Source organism: Centroberyx affinis, unplaced genomic scaffold, assembly GCF_046629955.1.
Source record: "Centroberyx affinis isolate AG114_WGS23_722 - 3 ecotype Tasmania unplaced genomic scaffold, CSIRO-AGI_Caff_v1 ptg003371l_1, whole genome shotgun sequence".
Classification (NCBI taxonomy): domain Eukaryota; kingdom Metazoa; phylum Chordata; class Actinopteri; order Beryciformes; family Berycidae; genus Centroberyx; species Centroberyx affinis.
In genome coordinates, this window is record NW_027281361.1 from 5164 (window position 1) to 23671 (window position 18508).

Consider the following 18508-nt stretch of genomic DNA (forward strand, 5'->3'; position numbering starts at 1 on the left):
GAGGACAGAGGCGGCAACGGCAACAGTGGCACCGGATACCATGGAGGAGGGAGACTGTATCATCCATCTGCAGCTCAATCCCTCTCATTGACAGCCTCCCTCTGGGACCATCCTGTGAAGTTGGGAGGAAAACAAAAAGGAGAATCCACTCTCTCTGTCCTTCAGAAGAGCAAGTGCCGGACCTAAACTCCAGCAGGACTGATATCACACACACACACACATGCACACACTCTCTCCCTCTCTTTTTCTCTCTCTCACACACACATACACACACACTCAAACTGAAGCACACTTCACTTCTCGTCGCCTTTTGGACCAGCGGTGATTTTTCGGCTGCCTTCGCTGACCTTCTGAGCTGAGTGGATTTACTTTTATCCTGTGGTGGACCATGGGGCTGAGGTGGAGGGGCGCAGGGACCCTCCGAAAAAGGACAGAGGGAAGCTGGTACCTTTTGGTGACACTGCTGCTGTTCTGTGGTTTCTGGAAGGCTCGCACACAGACAGATGATGGGAAGTCTGTCTACTTCTGGGAAACAGGTACTGCTAAACCGTTTAACAGAAATGAAATGAGATCCGTTGGTTTACGTGCAGAGCGTTAGGGATGGTTGGTATTGAATCTGTGTGTGCTGTTGGTGCTATGTGACCTCTTACACTCAGAAGCGAGATCGAATTTAGAATATCATGTGTGTGCTTTTACTTCATCGTTTGTAGAAAATGCCTATTGTGTTAGAGCTCGTCCAAGGTGTTATGCCTTGTTAGAAGAGTCTTTAAAACCAGCAGATTCCAGCAGTATCTCTTCCATTTTTATCATGAAAATAAGAGCAGGATCTTAGGATTTAATGCAAAACAGCCATATTTTCATGTTTAATTGACTCGCACTGGTCCAGAATTCTTGCAGATGACACACTTTGGTTGTCTGAGAAATTCATTGTTTGAGATATACGACTCAACGCTGGTGAACTTCAAAGATACATGCACTTGAAAGATGACCCAGAAATCTACTGTAGAGCTGTCTCCTCATACCGATTGCATGTGACACATAGCACAACTATGATCCATTTATGAATGGATTACTTTCATCTCCCTGACTCTCAGGTGATGCACCATAATTGAAATTTGCTGCTGTATGATACAGCATGCAGATGATTGATAGGCATTTGCCGCACAATAGTACTGGGTGAAGGAAATTGGGTGGAATCGCTTTGATGATACTGATATGTTCACAACATCAGCACTGAGTAAGTGGGGATTGTGGTGGTTAAACTGCCTCCATGTAGTGAATGGGATTGATGGGTGGTTACAGTATTTCTGATCTATGTCACTGGTGTTATGTGCTCTGCGCTGTACTGAATGTAGCTACAGTAACCTACCAGGGAAGGACCCATTTTGAGTCACTTCAGTCTCCTGTGATCCATATTATTACTGTTGTCATTTGAGGGAGCCACCGGCAATAAGTCTACAACCCATTATGGGTCATGAGCAGTTTAAGGATCCAGGGTATAGAGGATCTTCCAATCAGCACAGAACATCTCCTGCAAGATTGCTATTGGGCATTGGGAAAATTAGAGTATGATTACTCTGCAGTTTTTTAAAAATGTTTTGGAAATCCTTCTTTAAGAGGTATTAATTTACTCTTTGACCATCTCTCTCTCCACCGGCTATAATCCTCTATGACACAGAAGAGGTCAGAAGGTTAAGGGCGTCCTCTCTCACACACAAACACACAAATCACCAACAACTCTATGTCTCAATACACCCATACAACCACTCTTCCCTCCCTAACCCGGACTCAAACCCCCACCTCACTTGTCTTGCCCCGCCTCGCCCAGTGCCAGTCCCTGGTCGACGTAACCACGTCTCTCCTGTGGCTCTGCATCTTTAAAGAGGATGTAGCTGAGTAAGGAGATTAAAGGAGCAGGGATTTAACAACCCAGGAAAGACAGCCCAGGGAGCAGACTTGAGAAAGAGAAAGGCAGAGTGAGCATTGCAGGCAGAGAGGGGGACTAACTTAACCTACATCTACCCTACTGTAGGTCATAGTGATTACGCCTCTCTCCCACACTACAGCACCTTTCTCCCACGCTATACACGCTATCTACCCAACTGGAAAGCTCTAGGCTCTGTGCTTTGAAATGTAATCCAGTGTTGGGAGTTTGTTCACTTCTTTCCAAATAAAAGGTAGCGCATTGATTTCAGCCCTGGAGTCTTCTTTTTTTCCGTGCCTCTTTGGTTTGACAATTGCCTGCAGAGTATTAAAATCACACAGGACAATTTAGTGCTTTGAATCCCAGTGCTTTTCATCAAAATGTGATTATGTTTGCACAAGATTTGCATACTTTCTCTTGCCAATCGAAGCTTGTTTAAAAAAAAAAAAAGTGATGATGTTTGTGCACATTTGCGGAGTGTGCAGTGGAGGGAATATTCTTGTGGCAAGCAATGCTCTGATGTTTTGCATATTGATGAGTCTAGCTGAAATACAGCCCCTGTCTTCAAAACTGTGGGGAATTGGGCCTGCATTGCCTTTATTGGCTTCTGTGAAAATATGATCTATCTATTTTGGAAGGTGAGACATTTCGGCAATGTTTTTTGCTTAGAGAATTCTATTCAAATGAGGCAGATAGAGACAACAGGCTCTGCCAGACGCTGGCAGTGATGTTTCTGAAGGTGGCAGTAAGGATAACTGGAGAAAAAAGGAGAATGATTACAGCCACCATGAGAACGATGCTGATGATGATGGTGATAATGGCTTGCCACAGTTTTCTGGGGCCTTTGAAAGATTGCAGGGAGTTTGTCTCCCTCTTAGACGCTATTTTCACACCATTTTTCCTCTTGTCGCTGCCTCTCAACTGTGCACTCCCTATGCACTTCTTTCTCTGCATCTCTATTGCTCTCTTTCTCTGCCTGGCACACAGGCATATTTTGCATTGCATTTTAAAATCCAGAGTTACTTCCAATCACCGCAGCAGTAAAATACACTAAAATTCCTCAAATGGCAACCTTATAAACGACCAATAATAGGGAGTACAAGGGTCAAAGCCACAGTGCCCAGACAATGGATGTAACAAATATTACCGTTTCTCGAGAATATTCATGTATAATAAAGAAGTGCTGGGTGCATGCCTCTGTACGCCACACATACAGTAGAGAGCATGCACACACACATACACACACCCACACATACACACACACACACAGCAGGTGCAGTCTCTCCCATTCTGGTGCTGCGTGAGCTTCATTAGACTCTGTTGGTGGAGTGACAAGGTTGCCAGGTCTGAGCTGTCAGGACCTCACATGCCTGCCTGAGGACAAAGCAATTGCAAGCAGTAGTGTAGATGAGGGTATATGCAAGTATGTAGAATATACCCCAAATTGTTGGCATTTATACACAATATAGGATGGTGTAACTGGGACCATAGTATATACACTTTTGCTATTATACTGCAGCCATCTCAAAGCATTGCAGTTTGATTCCCCTTTAATATGTCTTGAGTCAGGTATCAACAGGTGCCAAACCATTCATCAATCTGATTTGATATCCTGCTCTGTTCACAGTTGCTCCTCCCCCTCCACCACCGGCCCCTAATCTGCCATTAGGATCCAGATTATCCATCATTCAGATTACGCAGGAGTGTCCCCTGGCCTCTGATCAGACCAATCCCATTTCGGCCGTCGACTCGTTTCATCAGGTCAACGCACACTGCTTAGCACGTGTTCCTCTGCCCTAGGCCTATTAGTCACCTGAGTCATGCACAGCCTATTGAGCTAATCGCTCCAAATTACTTTCCCAGCATCACTTAAACCGTCACTATATTGGCCAGTAAGTAAACACAGACATATGTTCAGGTGTTTCCAGTTATTGGTGTGTGTACATGCATGTGTGTGTTCCTGTACATATATACACGCTCCAAAATGAACACCCAGCAAGCTCCATATGCTGGTAAAATTAGTCTTTGGCGGATAAATCTGTAAGCGTCAGCTGCCACACTGGTTGGTATCTTTTTGAAACGATAACATTTGAATGCCTCGGTTATGTACAGTCTTTGGTTTTTGTGTATTCACAAACTTGTGTCCCTGCCATGAGACAATCAAATGGAAGCAAAACAATGGCTCTGTATCAAACAGGTACCCAATTGGCTACCTCTTAATCTGAATCTGCACTAAGCAGTAGCAATTTTGGACCTGTATATAATTTGTCTCTTACGTTCCTGCAATACTTGGACCTGCAGAGAGTATTGAGAATATACAGCTGTCGGTTGAAACGGCGAGCTCCCGTTGCTAGCTTCTGGCTGCTAACAAGCAGTCCAAACACAAATCTCTGAAAACACCATTTGTAGTCTCCACAGGGGAGGTGAGAGTAAATGCAAAAGTTCCAAAGTACATAAATTAAAATTAGCTCGGCCACTTTTACGCACACTTTCACTAATCAGGAAATCTCAGAACTATTTTTCTCACCCCACAGCAGAACTGACTGCGGTGGGGTGAAACTGCGTTATTGGCGCCATGATTTAGTTTTGCGGACGGTCAGGTCAGATCGTAAACAGTTGCACATGGAACTGGGTAGAGTTTGGGAGAAGACTATCCACTGAGAGGAAATGGTGTGGTGCAGCGGCTTTCCGAGCTATGAATAGAGATACGTCGGTTGGTCACCATGTTTTCACAGACGGGCTTTTTTGGAGTTATTTTGACAAACCTGGTTTGGACTGCTTGTTAGCAGCAAGAGGCAACGGGAGCTCGCCGTTTGAACAGACACCTGACTCAGGAGCCAATATTGTCTTTGGGTCCATGTATTACAGGTATGTAAGAGACAAATTATATATATAGGTCCAAAAATGCAGAACTTATCCTGTTTCTCCGCTGCCTTAACGCTGGCTTAACTAGCCAAATTTTAGCAGAAACGTAACATTGTTCTAACGTGACGAGTCACATCATCATGAATTGTGAACTAGATCCATTGTATAAGTGAGTGACCAAGTTTTGAATTAAAACTCTAAATCTGATCTCTTTACTGAATGCATGCACCTGATTCTGTACGTGAAATAGCATTGAAAATGGATACAGTGACATGTCAATGAAAAATGTATGTAATTCTTTTGGCAGGTAAAAATTATTCTTGGAGGTAATTTTTTTTAAAGTTTAGTGGCCCATAGCCCACACATACACGTCTGTATGCAATGTATTTTTGCACTCCGCGTATGTGTACATTTATGCATGCGTGTGTGTGTGTAAGTGTGTGTGGCTTTGCGCATGTGCAAGCTGTGCATCTCTATCTAATGACCCGTCACTTCTCAGAAACAATGGAATCCCTATGGAGTAATAGTCCTATACGGTATCATACAGTGAGTACCACTGCAGCTTTCTGCGCTCTGAACACGCTGCTGTGTGTCACCACATCCCGCTGATGTCACCTTTCAGTGCGAGGGGACAGTGCGACTAGCACTGACAGGCCATTGTTAGCCGAATACATTCCTCCCTTCACAGTGGCACCAGCAGTGAAGGATGTCACCCTTGCTGAGGGTTGTTAGTGGCTCTCCCACAATCACCTGCTATTACAGCAGGCACATTGAACAGGCCGTCCAGGAAATTGAGGGAGAGCGGGTGTGACGGGTTCACAAGTTCAGTACAGCAAGCCAAGGTTATTACTGTGGCAAAATGCCCTCAGCCAAAGTGATTGTTGCACCCTAACACAAGGCAAGTTGAGTTCAAAAGCAGAGCCTTGCGGTGGATAAACACTACAGTACAGTATGGATCTCTTGCAGGTCTCTTGGACTAATTAAGCACAAAGTTGCTTCCCTAGCCTAATTTTCTTTCAAAGAACCGCATGAAAACCTCTGAGAAAACTGAGATGCGATAGTTTTCCCTGATCATCTAAATTTGTCCAGAATGATTGGGGCTAAATGTTTCCACTTAGAGCTTCTGATAACATACAGTAGATTTCTTCGTCTTCATACTTGGTAGATTTGTGTCCTCAACTAGCCCCAGCACTGACCTCCCTCAGCGTCCCGGGTTTAAATTAGATCCTAATTTCTCTGTGGGCCCTGGAAAGCCTTGACATAAATAGCGCTGTGCTAGTACCAACCTGTACTGTATCAGACTGATATCTTGAATTGAGCCAGAAACAAACACACGTCTGACTGAGTTAGCGAAGCTGTCTGGTGCAGTAGCAGTAGGAATGTGACTGGCATCATCCCGATTGAGAATATCCCTTGGAGATTCCTTCCTCATTTTAGTGAGTGCATTTGAATCTGACCCTTTGTGACCCTCATTAGCATAGCACCTGAGGGCAAACAACACCCTGGAAAGTAATTGGCCAGCCACTCTTTAAATTCCTTAGCAACAGGCAACAAATTTAGGCCATGCATATAAATGAAGGCAATTTCCATGGGAGTTTCATTTTTCATTAAGTACTATGCCAATGGGTTTTTCTTTTAAATCATTGTGCCAGTGTTTTTGTTTTCATTTTTAGTTCACTTGGAGCAAAAATGGAGGCTAATTGTGTCTGTTGTGTGTGACTGGCCCTATAAGCATCGGAAACTGAGCACTCAGCAGCCTGTGGAGTCTTGCTCGGGAAAGGCAACAACAGCAATAGGCATGTGGTCTCAGCAACTTTCTGGCTGGTGGAGGAAGGAAGATATTTTTCAAAGTTGTTGTTTTTTTTTTTTCCTCAGTGAAAAAGAATGAGTCTGGCTGACGCTCCAGTGGTCTGCGGTTCAGTGTCACACCAGCAAAAACGATATAGAGCTAGCAAACAACGTACCATGACATTGCACTCGATTTTAAATGCTTTTGCAGCACTATACCGTACGTCACATTTGACCCAGATTGATCTGTTTTGTGGCTTTGCAGATACTGCCCCTCCACTCTCCACTCCACTCCAGACTGCGGTGTTTTGAAATAGCCAATCCATCCAGTGGAGAGAGATGCCAGAGAGATGCCAGAGTTTGTTTAATCTAAATGGCAGAGCTTACGCTAAGACCTGGCTATTACTGATATAGGAGGGATGGCAGGATTAGAGATTACACTTCATCCAAAAAACTTTATTTAGAGTGACATAAGAGGATTCCCACTCCCTTATTCTACCATATTCAAATGGCTCATAACATATTTAGATGGGGCACTATGTCATTGAGCTACACCACCGACATACTTTGTAGTTGGTCATGGCATGAGTAAGCAGATCAGTGATGGATTTATGTTATGTGGGGATGATTTGTTTTTTTTCTGATTATCAGCCTCAACTTGATATCAAAGCCGCATGTACGTGCCGCTTTAAAGGGATGAGTGTATGACTGACCCGCTCTTGTCTGTTTTACTTCCAGGGAAAGTTGACTGAGCGTGCGTGCTCTATTTTAGCGACACGGCAACAAGTGCCTTGCTCAAGGGCAACTTGAGGATAGTTGCTGCAGGAACGGAGAGCTTTTTTGATTCAGTTTCCCGATCCAGATTTCCCAAGGCATTCCTGGGATTCGAACCGCCAACATTTCCTTCATTACGTCCCCTTTGCTTTACTTTTCTTACTTAATCTTCTCAAGGGTCTCCTTTGAGATAAAGAAGTGGCTTACATTGTCCTGTTGTACGGAGGTCATGTCCTTGCAGTGTGTCTTGACAAACAAGGACTTAAATCTATGCTCAGCCACAAGTCGAAACCCAAACAAAGTGTGTGCCCGCGTTGGGGAAACAAGCAATTTCGTGGTCGGGGGGAGTGGCATTCAAAACAGACTCTTGACTCCCATGAGAGGCAATAAGGCGGCTTCAGTGGGTTGAGAGGAATAGCGGTGCCATCGGAGAAAGCAGTGACATTTACTTCAGTGAAACAGCCCGCGCCGCTGCCTCCCCTGATGTTATTCTAATAAAGTCGTAGAGATGGAGGAGGCTCAGGAACAAGTATCCACCCGTCCATCCAGCAGCCCTGTCACTCATCCTTCATGTCTCCCACTGGCCGTCAATTGCTTCTGCTCAGTTGTTGGGAAATCGTGAGGGTCTTTTACATGGTCTTTTCTGAACATAACAAAAGTCGCCTGTTTTAGTTTGGGTGTTACTCTTGCTCCATTGTGCGGCGGGTAATCTTGAAATTGACATTTGTGTACATTGCATGCACTGAAAAGCTCTAACTGTTGTGTGGCAGCAACCATGCTTTGCTATGTTTATGATCCCAGATTAATTTACTATCATCAGATCATGTGATGAACTGTAAATACAAACTGGTGTAATCTATGGTCAGGGAGTCATATATTAAAGCTATTAAAGCTGGCTGATTATCATGAACACGTTACATTAGAATAGTGAGTTACTGGCTGGCTGTTGGCTGGTCTGAATCTTATATAATAATATAATTGCTTTTATTATTGACAGTCTGCTGCAATACTGACCCCATATCTGAATGATTTTCTGCTTGTGTTTGGACCATAGTTCTTGGTGGTTGGTTTTAGTTGGTTGTGAAAACGATGCTTTAAGGGCAGTAATTCCTAGCGCCCGAGTGCCCTAAACAACACTGACAGGACAGTGGCTTTAGGTAATTGTCTGTGACAGTGTTTGCCAATCCCTGATTTGACGGTGTTGGTCCGTGGAATAATGTTGACTTGTGCGTGTTTTACTTTGGTTTGAATTTTGTTTATTTGCGCCATAATAAAATGCAGAAGTGACGTGATTAAAACACAATAATTAAAAACATAAAAAGAAGAGAAAATAGTAATTTGTGCAGGTGAGATAAAGACAAACACCAATGGGCTTATGGAATTTCAAATTTGGGACTTCTTGTGTTCCAGGCTCTTGGCACAGTTAAAATAAAGCCAAAGCCAATTTGTTGTTTTCACAATGTAACTTGGCATAGTGTGCCCTAGCCTTGCCATTTTCACTTTTTAATCTTATCCATTACCATATCTATTACCCAGCGCCTCCCCAAGAGCTAACCTCCACAGTAGCAGGCAGCAGTTATTACTCACAGGGCAAACACAGACACAGACGGAGAGAGAGAGGAGAGAGATTTTAAACTTATTTTAAAGATCAGTTGGTAATCAACCAATTGGGAATTGATATTTGATAATTGGTATTTATTTTGCTCCTATTTGTGCTTTATTGTTGCGATTGATACTGGAATAGCATATAACTCCTTTTCAAGTCTTATGCCAAAAAATACTCTCTTGCTCTCTCTCACTTACTCTACTTACACTCACAAAGAGAAAGAGAGAGTATTTTTGAAGGTGTCAAAAATACCTACAAAAGAATTTATGGTGAAAGAGCACACCGTTCAAAAACATCTACATAATAGGCCTGAAATACAATATATGATAGAGCGAGGAAGGGGGGCTGGGGGATTAATAGGAATAAAAAAATCCATACAAAGGAATTTAGGGTGAGAGAGCATACTGCACCATACATAAACACTAACATCAACGTAATAAGCCTGAAATATAGAGGGAGAGAGAGAGTGATAGAACGGCTGGCTAATCACCAGTGACAATCCCCTGGATTAGAGGGAGGGCAGCAGATGGCCCCGGGCGGGGCAGGGCTGACCGTGTATGGACATCCCACTAGGTTGATCAGGCTCACTAACTCCTCACGCCTACAGCAGACTAGCATGACGAGTGCATCGTACTCAGTGCTCTTTTGGTGCTCACTGCCCACCCGTCCATTCATGTGTCTGCTGGGACGGTTCTGCTTGGATGCTCTGCCTTCCCCTTCTCCTCTTCCTCGGTCATTTATCCGTCTACTCAGCCATACAGGCTTCAAAAGCTGACAGCCTCGCCTCTCCTCTTCTCTGTCGGCCTCCACCATCTCCACTTCTTTTTCTGTTGGCCTTTCCATCCATCCACCTATCCACCCACCCACCCACCCATCCATCCATCCATCCATCCATCCATCCATCCATCCATCCATGCACCTATGTGCTTATCAATCCATCCATCCTCCTATCCATCCTTTCATCCATTTGCAGACTGGAGTTATATGACACAAACAGTTCACAGGAGACTGTTCTAGAGGAACAAATAATCTCATTGGTTGAGTTAAGGCTCAATGGGCGGAGCCAAAGAACCAAAGTTTTCCTGGATAAAGTCTGGTTAATGGTTTCACTGAAGCCCTGTGAAAATAGCAAGGGATTAGAGAGGGGGAAGCTAATATTATGAAGCCTAGCGCTTTTGCTGCTAACTGAAAAACTGCAGTCTAGCCAATTAGCTCGTTAACCTATCTGACATTCCGAGTTCAAACTAGCCATACTAGCCTATATCTGTCTAGCTATAGGCTAGTATGGCTAGCTGCTGACCTTCCAAGATCATAAATTAATTAAAAAAAACAGGACATTGTCATTTATTTTTTTATTTATATTTTAGTTCTTTGCTATTAAATGTTGCCATTACCTGACTTGCACTCCAGAAAAACTGATTCTTTGGCCCCGCCCACTGGGGTTTAATTCAACCAATGACATTATCTCTGCCTCCAGAGCAGCTCTGCATCTGAGAAATGTTTGCATAACTAAAACTCCAATCTGCCATCCCACTATCCATCCATCGATCTCCCAATCTATCCATCCATTTCTCCATTAGCTTTTTCCTCCCACTACCCAGGGTGCTGTGGGTGTTCGGCGTGGGCCTGCACTCATGGGTGTCACTTCACACTAGATCTCTGGCAAACACTCACCCACATTAGTGCGGGTGTACACACACACACACACGCACACACACACACACACACACACAACAAATACACACATATATCCCTGTACGTTCACATTTGTAACCCATAGAGAGAAACTTGGCGTTTGCCCCTGACGCGCTGTCGATATCCATGCAGCTTTTTATGCGTTTTAGCAGTTACAGTCAGGCGAGAGTATTCCTCAATGATCACACCTCCGGTTATATGTAGCTCAGTGCGAGCCTGTGACAGATTGAGGGAGAGGGTGTTTCTCATCCATTCTCATCTCTTGGCATATCAGTGTGTCTCATCTCAGGTATTCAATGCTGCCACCTTGTCTGTGGTTTATTTATAAGTAAGTGAGAATAAATGACATATATAATGACACATTTGAGTTGCCCGAGTCTAGGAATTCTGCAACATTGCCTCTATGAAATCATATTTATTTAAAGCTGCACTAGGCAAGATTTTTATGTATATACACACCCATCTTATCAGCCTAAATTACAAAGTGGGGTTGCAACAGAAGACAGCATCCCATCCCACTAATTGAGATGCTGTAGATTTGCCCTGTTTGTCCGAAATTCTGGTGTTGGATTGAACGATTCTAGATCGATCGATCGATCTATCTATCTATCTATCTATCTATCTATCTATCTATCTATCTATCTATCTATCTATCTATCTATCTATCTATCTATCTATCTATCTATCTATCTATCTATCTATCTATCTATCTATCTATCTATCTATCTATCGATGTATACGTCACATATTTAAATTCATATGTTTGTAGAGGGGTATGCAGTCTAGTCTGCTACCATAGTATGTGTTGCAATGTCTCTTTGGACTGTATATGAGTTTCCCTTGTGTCTGTGAAACTGTAATCCATCAATATGTCACCTCACCAGTGTGAGCAAGACAAATTCCTGTACATTTATTGAACTTTGAGATATTCTGATACTGATTAAGGTAGGGCTGCAACTAACGATTATATTCATTGTTGATTAATCTGTTGATTATTTTCTCGATTAATCGATTAGTTGTTTGGTTTATAAAATGTCAGAAAATTGTGAAAAACGTGGATCAGTGTTTCCCAAAGCCCAAGATGACGTCCTCAAACGTCTTGTTTTGTCCACAACCCAAAGATATTCAGTTTACTGTCATAGAGGAGTAAAGAAACAGAAAATATTCACATTTAAGAAGCTGGAATCAGAAATTTTGATTTATTTTTCTTAAAAAATTACTCAAACGGATTAATCGATTATCAAAATAGTTGGCGATTAATTTAATAGTTGACGATTAATCGATTAATCGTTGCAGCTCTAGATTAAGGGCAATTAAATAATTATTATTGGTATCCATAGTCATGCATTTTGAAAATCGAGTCTCTTTTACAGACTAACATGATGTGGGCCTTTGTAATTCCTATAATTAGTACCCGTGTTTTTCCACCCTTGCGTCTTGTGTGCTCAAAATGGAGCGCAACCGGAAAATATGCAAATTATCTGTTGTCATTTCAGGATTAGGCGGGCCGCACTCGATTGCAAGGGCACACAATTATATCCAAAACAAGCGGCACACTACAGGCGCACTGTAAAGACCAGATAAGGACTGATTCAGCGTTGATCTGTCCTTTTGTGTTGTCGCAGTGCACGCCCCTAAGAGGACTCATTAAGGAACAAGCAGTCAGACAACCCCGGCTACAGTAATTCATCATGGCACGTGTGACCTCTCTCCTCGGTGCCACTGGCTGTTCTCACTGCGCCCTTCTTCATCCTCCATAGACACACAGAATGTGCTAGATACTTTGACCCTGCAGCAACACTTATTTGGGAGTAAAATGTTCCATTGCTGTGTGTACAGCCAGTCATTTTCCTGGTAGTTATGTCGTTTCTTTTTTTTTTTACATTTCCCCTTTTCCCGTTTTTGTTTTATATGAGCTACTTCTCTCCCATTCTCTTCTTCCTCCCCAATTTTTTTTTTTTATTGCAGTATTTTCCGTGTTTCTCATTAATAAGTAATTGCTCACCAAAAAAACAACAACATTTTATGCCATCTGGTGAATGGGATAACAATAGGCAATAAATTCGGCAACTGTTTTCTTTCCACCACATCAGAGATGACTCATAGCTAGAGGCCAACCAGTCATTGCGTTGATGACGTCATTGCATGTCACTCGAGACATGTGTGATAAAATGTGGCATGACTTTATTTTTGCCCGTGATGTTACTGCAAGCATATACGTATATCAGGATCATCCCTTAGGTGCAAGAGTTCTGCTGCATGCTACTTTCATGTATGTATAATTTTTGCATTCTCAGTCGCCTTTACTTCAAATGCATCAACATTCACACTCATTCCTCATCATTAAATTTGCCATTTATCACAAATTTCTGACTTTATTTCAAAATTAAACTTATAAACTATCAATAGATAATTGCTAACAGAATCTATATATATTTTGTTACTGTGTTTTTGGTTGCTTAGAGGAAGAGCTAGCTTACTTTGAAAGATAAATTTCTTTGACAAATAACAGATGTGTGTAGTTTAACAAAGCTAATCTGGAAACTCCACAGCAGAAAATCTTTGCAATCAGAGAAAAAATGGCACAGGCTGAAAGATATTGAAGGGGCTTAAAGCATTTGAACCGCACCTAATTGCAAGATAATGCTGCTGAAAATGTCATCCGTCATCTCCATGTTTATATTCTCACAGTGCATTTTTCTGAAAGGGCTATTATTGAAAACCCAGCGGTCACACAGAGGAAGGGAAGAAATAGGGTCGCTTCCTCCTGGAGGCAGTGAAATATTGCTGGTGTGCTGCAGGCATTCACCCGTTGGGGGGCATACTCTCATACCAAGGATGAGAAACAGATAATGCTAAGTTTTGTGGAATTACTGTCATGTCAGAGGTTTATGGAGGGCATGCTGCTGTGCGCTTCAAACTTTCTTCTTCCACCCTCGGATTCACTCACACTGTTAGATATCATCAGTCTGTGATGTTCAATGCATTGCAGGAGTTATTTTGTGATTGAGTGTTGTAATTTACTTTTTTGGTGTACCCACTTTCCCTCAACCTGCCTCATCTATTTCTACTGCAGTTTGTGATTTCCTCCGTTTTGCAGAATGACTTTCAACATCCCCCAGAGAACAGGTTTCTCTGTGCTATGTATGTGTAGGTGGAAAGAACGATAGTGATAACAGAGCGAGAAGTTTTCCAGTCGAGAAAAAGCAAGAGATGCGCCCCTTACTCAAAACACTACATGTCTTGTGGCTGTATTGTATTCTGGTCTATTGAGGCTACTGTGGGTGGAGAAATTGGTATATCTGCCTCTGCCATGATGGATTTCTCCCTGTGTGATTGTTGAACGTCGGTGCAAAATGGTGAGTCTATAAAGAAGCCCTCGCTCTTTGATTCTGAGGGACTGACACCAAAACCTGACGTTTACCGCTGGTATTTTAGATTGCTGAAAAATTTTTCTTCTTTCAAACTCCATTGTAGCTGCTGGAAATATCTTGACGTGAGTTATGTTGTCTACCCTTGACAAGAATAAGAAAATACCACCACCATAAGAAAATACCACCACCAAACAACAAAATGTGTCCAGGAATGCAATTTCCATCGCCAAGCTTTTTAACAGTGTGAAAGTGTTTTTAGTTTGGATTTTCCATTTAAACTGCAGCGAGGAAGAAAGCAGAAAAACTCCCAGCAGTGATTGGGTAATAAAGAGTCGTAAGGATAAACATTCCCTCTGGGACTATTACAGTTTATATCTTATCTCTCTGGTGTATTGGCCATAGTCGCTGTCTCTTAGCCAGGTTGATTTCAATGAACACCGGCTTGCTCACTATTTATTGGACCATACATCATGCGTTTATCAGGCTACTGTCTTGCTACTGAGCGGGGTGAAATAAGAATAAAGAAATAACACAGCCCACATCCCCCTGTACCTGGACCCTCGGCTCTCTGGTGTGTCATTAGAAGTTCTCGTCAACCGTCAGCAGCTGTGGAGCGAACTGGCAAACCCAGTCCTCCCTCCTGCTCTTGGTGGCAGCTGGGCAAACCAGTTTCAATGAATATTGTGTGCGTTTGTGTGTGTGTGTGTGTGTGTGTGTGTGTGTGTGTGTGTGTTTCCCTGAAAGCACGACCGACGGGATTATATAGCTGTCACAGCTGTCAGTCAAGCCACCACCACCACCACCACCACCACCACCCCCCGCGCACCCCGTCCGTGGGCTGCTGACAGCTGTAGCCATGGCAACAGAGATAATATGATGACTGTGTTTATGTCAAAGCCTCTGCCCCGCTACCTGTGACCGCACCTGCCTGACACGCTTGACATCTGTTTAATGGGAATTTGTTAAACTGTCGTGCAGTTAATTATGTGGTTGTTTAGAAGTCAGCTTTTATCAAAATCGATTTCTAGAAGTTGTGTGAGAGCAATGAGCAATTTTCAGTTGAAATCTTTTTTTTTTTTTTTTTATTCCTTGATTGTTTGGGGTTGTTTTGCTGAAATTGTTGCAGCAGAGAAGAGATCGGGTTTACATAGTGTATACCGCAGTGTGGTGCATCTTGCATTGAGTTGTTGGTGAGTTTCTGTATATGTGTTTGTGCCTGAACATCAGTGCCATTAAGTGTGGGTATATGTGTGCAGATGTGAAAGTGAGTTTCCCACTGAATAGCTGTGGTTAATGAGCTGCTAGCCTTAAAAGAATTTCACCAGTATGGCTTTCAGTGGAGAGTTTTAGTGTCCCATGATGCTCTAATTGATGTATCAGAGGTTTTTCCGCCCTGCCAAGAACAAAACTGTGGGGGAAACACTTGTGTGTGTGTGTGTGTGTGTGTGTGTGTGAGTTTGTGTGTGTGAAATGTAGGTCAGTCCTCTTGTTGTAGCCCGCTGGTGAACCCTCCAGTCAGACTGCGGACAATCTGAGCTGGCATGTGTGCGCTCATACATGTGCACGTCTTACCCACCCTTCCATCGATCTCCCACATCTACTTTTTTTTTTATTTTCCAGTGCCCACCTCCATAAAAAACCTGAGCCCACCAATAACACATCTAAATCACTGTAAGAAGAGCCAGCGTGGGAGCCGTATAAGCCCCACCGGCAGCAATGGGTCAGCACTCTCCGCCTATTGCACACTATTTAAGAGCGGCTCGTTTCTGATGAAATCTTCCCTTAGTCCACTGCTAATTTACAGAGGATTAATATCATTAAAGCCTGCTCGGCCATGCACAGGGCCTCTCTGACTGACTTGACTGTCGGGTCCCCAGTGTGGAATATGTAGCCTAAAGACCCTGCAGCATTTGCTATTTACGTGATTAGAGACTGGAGATGAGGGAGGGAGGGAAGGAAGGAAGGGGGGTGAATAGGGAGAGAGAGAGAGAGAGAGAGAGAGAGAGGTGGGGGTTGATGTGATCCAAGGATAAATTAAATGGAAAGAAAGAGTGGGAAAGAGAAGGGAGATTATTTCTCTCTCTCAGTTTTTCTCAAGAATGTCTAATACTTATCACAGATGTAGCTATTCATGTCCAGCTCCGTTTTTTTTTACAGCTGCTGCACTTTGGCTGCATCCCTATGAAATCCCTGTCCAGCATTTCCTCTCTTTTTGTGCCACTGGATGTTGCAAGGAATGGTCTGGTATCTAGTTTGAGTCCTAATTTGGTTCTACTGCACAGTTAAAGAAATAATTGTCAGCAGTACTAATAGAGGAAGATACAGGATAGATGCGTAAATGACGACTTCTACTGTATATACTAATGCAGGATAGATGCCACTATAAAAGCTCATAGTACAATTTAGTGAAACGAACTAATCTTTAAACATTAACTCAATGGATACGGATCACAATTTACAATCATGTTCATGAGTTCATGACTAAAATTGTGAGATCAACTTACCAAGCGTTAACTAAACTGATCACATATTCAGCTGAATAAGAAACATTGCTTATTGGCAGACTTCCCAGCATGCATTGCATTTGAGTTAACTCCCCAGAAACCCTTCCTTCTTGTTGTTTGGATACGATTACAGGATAGAGACTTCTTATGTGCAAATGTTTGGTGGATCATAGGTCTATGTCTGATAAAAATGAAAATAATAATAACCATGATAAAAAATACCTATTCTATTCACCTGACTAAAAACCTAACCTAAGCCAATATGAATGGACATTTTCTGAGTAAAGTTTATTCAGTGAGTTTAACCCACATTAGATAGATCTTGACCTCACTATTCACTACTATTTCAGTCAACCTGGAATTTAAAGGCAGCAAAGAAACTTATGCTTTGAAGTTCAAGTGCCTTGACATTTTTATAGTGCAGGATGAACGCATCAAGAGGAACCTCTACAATGGCTACCACTGTATGAAATATTTTTATTCTTGTTCTGTCTGTATCGTTCCACTGTCTGTGCTTCCGCTGTCGTGGCCGGGCCTCTCCTTGTAAAAGAGATCCTTGATCTCAACAGGACTACCCTGGATAAGAAAAAGCAAAATAAAGAATAAAATACAAAGAACGAGAGAGGAAGGGAAGAGATAGAAGTGAAGTCCTGCTGTAAGGCAAAGAGAAAGCGAAAGGGAAAAAAATCCTGTCATGCAATGTTTTTGAGAGTGGTTACCAATGGTTACGAGGGATGTACTGCCATGTTGGAAGAGTAACAACAAAAGCAGAGAGTGTAGCATTATCACCTCTCCCTCCCTGATCCCTCCTCACCTTTATAGTATTATTTTAATTCCCTAATTAGGTATTTATTTGGTTTTCTCATGTCGTCCACCAAAATAACCATTGGTAACCACAGATAATCACTGTTCAAACATAACAGGCTTGTTTTGACAATAGGAGAAACTGAAAATGTAACAGGAAGATGAAGACAGTAACAGGGAGGAAGATTTGAGGGAGACAGGGACAGGCTAGACAAGCCATTGCTGGTGCCATCCGTTCCCCTCAACTGCACGGCCATCTCTGTAAAAAGGAATAGGCTATCATCAAAAGGCTTTAGTGTACTGCATGGAAATCGACAGTATTAACCTTTTGGGGTGCTTGACACTATAATGCTCTCTTGTCAGAGTCGATTGCCAATGCCTCTCACGTATGGTCTGACCCCACTGGGATACTTTTATTTATGAAGAGAAAGCGGAAGAAAGGCAGAGGGATATGAGAGGGAGAGTGAGAGAAAGAGAGAGTGAAATGAGGGTTGGAGAGAGTTGGAGAGAAAGCGGGATGAAACAGGGAGCAAAAGCCTAAGAGAATTGAGATGATGGAATGGGTGTGAAAGAGGAAGAGAGCAGCAGAGACAACAGAGACCCACTGTGAAAATGAATGCAGCCCCTTAGGATGGAGCAGCATACTCAAGGGAGAGAAATAATAAGACTTCCCTTGGTGTACTCTGCTGCCAAATGCTATGATTGATCAAGTCAGTGCTCCTCTCTTTATTACCGCTGATCATATATTGCCAGCAGCAGGATCTTCCTACACGGCTTTAAGGATGAGAAGGAAGAACACTCTTCAATTTCATCTGACATTTATTTCCATCTGTCAAGTTCAATTTATCCTCAAATATTACCAGTATACCCTGATATGTCTGTCAAAGTCTACTTGTCAAAAGCACTGGTGACTTTCAAGCTGCCACGATCAAACATCTTTCAAAGACACCATGTTGGCCTTTGAGGGAATACTGTTTGATACCAGTCAAGTTTGATCGTTTTCTGTCAATACAGTCTGGGATCTAAAATCTAGAATTTATTTCCACAGTCAATATCAGGCAGCAACCTAAAAATATGGGCAATAATGGCTCAAACCCCACAAGCACCATTTTCCTCTTATCTTTCCAAGAAAATAGCTTTACTTTATGTTCTTCAAATCCTATCAAAGGCTCAC

The 18508-nt window shown here is 42.6% G+C and overlaps 1 protein-coding gene across 1 annotated transcript in view; it reads left to right on the top strand.

Moving 5' to 3' along the window:
• Window positions 1-388: 388 nt before the first annotated feature.
• The window catches only part of thsd7ab (thrombospondin, type I, domain containing 7Ab), a 111445-nt gene continuing 93325 nt past the window's right edge, over window positions 389-18508 (top strand). The window contains exon 1 of the mRNA XM_071538914.1: window positions 389-536. Coding sequence (XP_071395015.1) covers window positions 389-536 — 148 coding nt within the window. The remainder of the gene's footprint in view (window positions 537-18508) is intronic.